Here is a 7403-nt window from a genome sequence, read left to right on the forward strand (position 1 = left end):
CTACAGTACTATTCATGCTGCATGCGGTGTATCTAATCCTTTATAACAATAGTAGGATTTTAAAGATTTACTATTCATACTACAGTAAATAATACAGTGAATTACTGTAGAATTATTGCTATAACACATTAGAGAACTGTGTTCCTTAGTGCTGTAGCACATACGAGATATCATGATATTTTAAAAATATCACTGTAGCATTTATAAAAAACATTTAAAAACTGAATTAATATAGCGAAAAAAAAAAATTGGATCCGTGCAAAGCACGAGGTGCACACTAGAAATTTTTAAGAGAGAATCTCACTTTTTTTATTCGGGGAGTCACAAAGTAATAGGAAAGTTGCAGCGCACTTATCACTTCTCACTGCGGAGTCCCCTCTGGAATTTTTTTTAAAAAAATTTTCCTCCATAAAAAACGCACCCAAAATCTTCAGAGCCGACAACTTGAAGAATTTGATCGCAGCTGCGATTCTCCTCAAATGGCTCGCGAATCGAGGGTAGGGGACCAGGCGCTGCTCGTGTACCCGTCCGAGGATGACGTGGCAGCCGGGCTCGCCGGGTACACGGCCAAGCTCTCGGAGGAGTTCGCCAAAGGGAGAGGGGCCTTCACCGTTGTTTTGTCTGGGGGGTATCTCATCAACTGTCTCAGGTTTGTGTACTATATTACATTTATTATTATTTGTTATCAAAAGGGAAACTTTGAGTGATGAAAACCCTTGATTCAATTGAGCGATAACCTTTGGTCGTTCTTAATATGAAAAGTATATCGCACAATAAATAAAAGAATCCGTGTTCATATCTGTCTTCATCGTTCGACCCACCAATTATTGAGCATCTTAGAACTAGTGAATGACATTTCTACGATAAAATGGATGTGGATTCTAGGATTGTATTTAGGACAGGCAAATAAAGGGAAAGGGCTCTTTGCCAGGGATTAATTGGATTAATGTGGCAAGTACTCACCAGTGGCGGATCTACAACATTTTTGGTGGTGGTTCAAAATATACACTAAATTTTTTTCTCAAATAATAGCAGGTGGGAAAAAAAATGAAGGAAGGGTTATTAAAGAGAAAAACAATCATTTTTAAACAATGATTTGATTTATATATATAAGAAACAAAAATATTTATAGAAGGCCTTAAAGAGGTAGAAATGATTTGACTTATATATATAAGAAACAAAAATATTTATAGAAGGCCTTAAAGAGGTAGACAGAACAAAGGGATAAAATGAAAGGAAAAGAAGAAGAAGAAGAAGAAGAAGAAGAAGAAGAAGAATAGAGGGGAGGTAAAAGGAAAGAAGCCTAAAAGAGAAATTTTCGAAGGCTGGATGGTTTGAACTCCAGACCTCTTACAAAATGTTACCAACTGCAATACCACTAGGCTATAGAGAACTTTTGTATGAGGTGGTTCAAGTGAACCACTTTGAACAAGGGTGGGTCCGCCACTGCATTTTCAAATAACTTAAGAGTCGGATCTAATTTCGAAATATGGAGATTCGAGGGTACGTATACAATTAAAGAAAATTTAGGTGTACATCGGCAGAAACCCGTTATATAATTTTGAGTTAGATAGCAACCAGAAAACATTACTAAGATTGAGCAACTATAGTTCAAAGACAGCATGACGCGCGGGGAAAAAACAACTAAAAGTAGCAAAAGTGGGAGCACTAAAAACACGACGAAGGGTACACGTCGCTACCGCAGGGAATATTTCAGAGATTTTTACAATAGAGACATAAATCCCACTACTTTCATAGCAAAGCATAAACTTTTTTTTTTTTAAATCTATTTGTAGGAGATACACCAAATAGCTTTGGAGTTGGGTACGTTCAGCTCCCAATTTCTGCAATGCTGTGCAAAGCTGGCCTCCACTGGCCTGAGCGTGACGCCGCCCCACTTCTCCTGCTGCAATTCTCCACCGCCGGCTCCATCTGCTCCTCGACTACCTGTCATTTTTTTTTTCAACCCCCCAAAAAAACGTGATACATCTCTGCTAGACAACGCAGTCATTAAATTTTATATATTAACCAGTTTAAGTTGTAGACAGAGTCCATGTACTGTCGATGTTTTGAACTTACTACCCTCTTAGTCATATTATATTTTTACGGATAGACCCAATTTCTCAGCGGACGGACAACATTTTGTAGATGATTTGCAGATGATAATAACAACTTCAGTGATCTAGAGGGGCTACTCTTAAAATATGAAAGAATTGAGGGAGTTATATCTAAGGGAGGCACTAGAGGCACATCCTTGGGCACACTCTCAGCCACACCCACTCACCTGCTACAGTATAGAGGGCCCCACATGAGATTTTTTTTAAAAATCTCATGTGAGGCCCTCTGCACTGTAGCAGGTGAGAGGGTATGGCTGAGAGTGTGCCCAATGGTGTGCTTCTAGTGTTTTTCTATATTTAAATAGCCCAAACGAGAAAGATAAACCAATCAAATACCCGTGGCAACTTTTAATTGAAGAACTTCAAGAAATTGATGGACCGTGCACAGCAGCATGCTACAATACTACTGTGAATCTGTGATTATATATATATATATATATAACCTACCCTGAATCGAATTGAAAACAAGCACCCGTATTGGAACCTATATATATATAACCTACCCTGAATCGAATTGAAAACAAGCACCCGTATTGGAACCTCCCAACCGTCCGAGTCATTCGAAGTTAAAAGATAAAAGTATATATATATATATATATATAACCTACCCTGAATCGAATTGAAAACAAGCACCCGTATTGGAACCTATATATATATAACCTACCCTGAATCGAATTGAAAACAAGCACCCGTATTGGAACCTCCCAACCGTCCGAGTCATTCGAAGTTAAAAGATAAAAGTAAAAAAGAAAAAATAAATCCTGTTAAAGTGGAAAATAGATGACCTCTCTATTTACTCCTTTCCTCTAAAAGGATATTTTGTCTGGTTCCTCTAAGATATGGAAACTCCTGAAGGCTATACCTAAAAATCCTTAAGAAAATTAGACAAATTTACTTAAAAATGAAAAAAATCCCTTTATTGACAAACAATAAAGGAGAGAGGGTTTCTCTTTTTGGACCCTTATAATTTGAGGGTTCAACTTAAGTACGATAATTTTGCAGGCGCGTTTCCATATGAAAGGTTTGAGGGTATATATCTAAATAAGTGTTAATTGTATACAAGCTTATTATGATTTACAATTCTTCTTATCTTTACAAAGTTTTTGGGGTTAATGTAGAAAATTGTTGGAGCCGCCATATGTGGATGGTGTTGACTGGGGGAAATGGCATGTCTTCTGGGTGGATGAGAGAGTAGTGCTGAAGACTGATAAGGACAGTAATTATAAGCTTGCTTATGATGGCTTCTTGTCGAAGGTATGCGCAATATTTTCTCCCTTTACTACTATTGCACAATAATAATTTATAACTCCCTGTAAGTTCCAACAATTATCGAGGCGTAGCTCGAGAGCATCTCTCAAGGTTTCTAGGTAACTAAACATCTAAGAAAGCATATTCTAAAATTTCCTGCTTGATCTTAAGTTCAACATGAATATAAACATTAGATGCTTTTAAACAAGCGTACATAGATATTGGTATTGGACTTTTAACTCTGTTTTTTCTTTCCATTGAGGAACTTAATTTATCCAGATCTTATATCAACATACATGAGTTTATTATGTTTCAATATGAACTATCTATCTAATGTTTTTATTTTGACAAAGATATGTGTATAATATTAAAGAAGTTCCGGTCAATGCTCAAAGTATATCTGAAAGTACAATTATGTTATAAGATTGAACATGTTAGAGTACGTGTTAGTCAAGTATCCATGAAGTAACTTCGAGGTTCTCTGTGCTATTCATGGTTGTAAATATTAGAACTTTTAGTTGGGTCTCTTCTATATATACCCCTTAAATCATGTGTATTTGCAAAACTATCCTCCCAACTCATCAACTTTGGAGAAAAAACACCCCTAAAATCAACAACAAAATCATCAAGTTTGATAGGCTAATTTGTTGTTCAGTAAATAACTAATTTGTCATTGCAATGTACAAATCTCAACAAAATAGTCAAATTTTTATTCACCATATTCAATGAAGTTGATGATTTGGGGTATTTTTTCCGATGTTGATGATTTGGGGTTTGTTCACAAATATGTATGATATAAGGGGTATACATGTGAAAAAAATCTACCAATTTATGAAATCTTTCAGGAGAGTGATCTTGATGTATTTCTTGTCTCCTTTTTTTCCCGTGGAAAACTAGGTCCCTATCCCAGAAAATCAAGTGTATGCCATTAACGACACTCTATCAGCAGAGGGTGCCGCTGATGACTACGAAGAATGTTTGAAGAAATTGGTGAAAGCGGGTGTAATCGAAGTTTCACCTACCAGCGGTTTTCCCCGGTTTGATCTCATGCTTCTCGGTATGGGACCTGATGGTCATTTAGCTTCCCTTTTCCCTCACCATCCTCTTCTCAAAGAGAAAAAGAGATGGGTAACCTTCATAAAGGACTCCCCAAAGCCGCCACCAGTTAGAATAACTTTTACATTTCCTGTGATTGATGCATCGGCATATATTGCAATGGTGGTTGTGGGGAATGGGGAAGTTGAAGCAGTTCGAAAGGCTCTGGGGCCACATAATGATCAGTCTGATCTGTTGCCTGTTCAAATGGTGTCGCTTGAAAATGGGGAGTTTACTTGGTTTACTGATAAGGAAGCCACCTCAGAGCTGCCAGATCTGCCAAATCCGTGAACAACTGTGTAAGATTGTGATACCCTTTTTTTTCCTTCTGCTTTTGACATTATCTTCCTTGGTGTGGCTCTATAAATTTGATACAGGAAATCTCTATTCAGTTAGTACTTTTAGTTTTTATAAAACGCTACATGTTTATCCTCTTATCTAGCCACTTGTGTTACCTGCTTCTATCTGAAGTTGTACCCATACCATACACATACCCATATTGGCACTTCTGGACACTCGGCGTTTACTTAATGTTATAATATGTGTTTGAATTTAAAACAGTCGTCGTGCACTTCTTTTGTGTATATACTCCACTTTGCTTGCACTTTCTTAAACTTGTTGGACATGAGTTGGGTTCGTTTTAGCCCGTACCAATTCAAAACTATGATTTCCAATTTACGACGTACATAATAAAAGAAACAAAAAAATTGTTATAGGAATTCTAATTCACATAACATGTAACTGAAAAAACAATATTGATCTTATGTAATTATTCAAATTATACTTATATAATATATAGAGCAGTGTCTCGTACCTTACCTTTTACAAAGTTCTCATGTCCTATACCTGTACCCGAATCAGTTTCCACGCCACATAGCTAGCATCTCAGTCATGATCTTCGGATCAAAAGTATTCAAAAATACTGTATAATTTATTGAATAGCTAGTTATTTATAATCGTTCACCAAGCTATGTAGTGCGATGTGTCAAAAATAACGGGTAATCCGTTAATATTTTTAAATGCATTCTGGGTTCTTGATCACAGTGGTTTCTTTCTTCCTTTGGGTCAGTATAGCTGATGTTATCTGTCTTACAATATCAGTCATAGCAATCTGAGACATAAATTTTCCATTTTTCTGCATGTTGCCTGTCAATCCCAATTTGATTGTCTATTAAGGTAAGTTTTGGTTATTGATATTTGAGCTTCTGATCGACCCATTATGAACAATTTTCAGTAGATGATATGTATATAGAGGGATGTGTTAGTAGATGGAGGGAGCAGGTGACTGAACGTTGTTATATTTGAAAATCGTATACATGCGCTGCTTATGTTTCAATCAGAATGCAATCTTCAAACACCATACCAACTTGAATAGGATCCCTCTGCATCCATGGAAAAGAGAAGATAAAATTTTCAGGCCTTAAATGGTTTTAAGAAACAAGGGGATAAGGATTTGGTGGATTTATCTCATGGTTATGCTTAAAACTATGAAGTTATTTAGTGGTCTTAGTAGCTATGTGATTAATAGGAACTAGTTTCTAGTTCTATCGATAGAAGGTTGTTTTCTAAATCCGTTGCAAGATTCTTGAATGTATTCTGTTTTAAACCTATGAACATGTTAAAATATACATTTTTGCTTACCTATGTTATAGTATAAAACTTGTGGGATACTTAGCATTTTATCGCCTGTTTGTTTTAAAACCAATAGAGGCTTGCTTTAGAATATTTAGATTGTAGATGCCTTAATTTTAGTTTCAGATGTCCAATTATACTTCTGATGCTAATTTTCCCCCTCTTTTTCACAGGGATGCTTCTCTAGTATGGAGCCATGATCAGCGATCTTAGATTAAGCTCTTAAATAATCGCTCTTAAATAAGGCGCATATTATTGGCTAGTTATATAAAGTTTGGTGAGGTTAGATGGCTTCACTATATAGTAATGAGGGCTATATGAACTTCTTCAACCTTTTGATGTCCTCTGGCAAAACTGCAAAATTCAGGCAATAAAAACTCAAGGTTGTGTTTCTGCCCACTTTTGTGAAGACAGTATGCTATTACTATTCTGTTAATTGCGCGTAGAACCTCCGTAGTATCGTTGTTTGAACTGACTACCCTCCTTCAGCTTTGGCAGATAGACCTGACAAGTTAAATATTTTTAGCTCTTTTACCCTTGGTGAAATTAGTGAATCAATGTGAGGATAAAAGAGTTAAAAAAAAAAAAATTTCACCCAGCAGATATATTTGCAACAATGAAAGTATGGGCGTAAAGTGCAATACAACAATACTACATGGGGTCTATGTGCAATTAATCCTAAACTATTACATGAAATGAAAAAGTTACATTTGCCTGTGATTTGGTATGCTATACATGTGAGGGGAATAATTCAGCGGAGGGAATGGATTTGGATTTGGTCCCAAAAAGACTGAATAATGAGTTGATAACTCCACATAGCTAATTTGTCACTGTGTTAGGATTTTCTTTGGGTCTCATTATACATTTGGTAACACCATTACGATAGAGTTGAGGTTAACTTTGGGGGTTTTCTCCCCCAAGAAACCATCTATAAAATATAGTTATTAAAAAAAAACCTTCTTTGATTGTGGATTTTGTTGCAATCAACCACCTACGGTCACTTTAAAGTTAAAAAGTTTTTTCAGTTAGGCTTTTTCCGTAGAAACCACCTTAAGATAGACAATTATATGGAAACCGCATTTCAATTTTAATTTATACATAAACCACCTATCAAGTGGATTTTTGTCGCAAACAACTGTCTCCCAGTCAAATTTTCAATAAAAAAAAACCAAAAATAAGCTTTAAAAATACAAGTTCAAAGTATGTGAGTTGTATCCTAATAAGATCTAAACCTAGAGTGCTAAACCGTATCCGAGGAAATATCTGTAATCATATCGGTTAAGATGTAAATATGATTACTCAAATCTATAA

At 36.0% G+C, this 7403-nt stretch overlaps 1 protein-coding gene across 1 annotated transcript; it reads left to right on the top strand.

The window, feature by feature from the left end:
• Positions 341-6491, top strand: LOC109839553 (probable 6-phosphogluconolactonase 4, chloroplastic). Its single transcript, XM_020408030.1, has 4 exons — positions 341-649; positions 3236-3371; positions 4263-4759; positions 6266-6491. The coding sequence occupies exons 1-3, from the start codon at positions 480-482 to the stop codon at positions 4749-4751; spliced, it is 795 nt and encodes a 264-aa protein (XP_020263619.1). The 5' UTR covers positions 341-479; the 3' UTR covers positions 4752-4759; positions 6266-6491.

This window comes from Asparagus officinalis, chromosome 4 (genome assembly GCF_001876935.1).
Source record: "Asparagus officinalis chromosome 4, Aspof.V1, whole genome shotgun sequence".
Classification (NCBI taxonomy): Eukaryota; Viridiplantae; Streptophyta; class Magnoliopsida; order Asparagales; family Asparagaceae; genus Asparagus; species Asparagus officinalis.

Excerpts from the sequence above, each read along its gene's own strand:
- LOC109839553 (XM_020408030.1), top strand. The coding sequence starts at position 480 with ATGGCTCGCGAATCGAGGGTAGGGGACCAGGCGCTGCTCGTGTACCCG. Across the intron at positions 650-3,235 it reads TATCTCATCAACTGTCTCAG|AAAATTGTTGGAGCCGCCAT; the intron begins GTTTGTGTACTA and ends GGGTTAATGTAG. Across the intron at positions 3,372-4,262 it reads ATGATGGCTTCTTGTCGAAG|GTCCCTATCCCAGAAAATCA; the intron begins GTATGCGCAATA and ends GTGGAAAACTAG.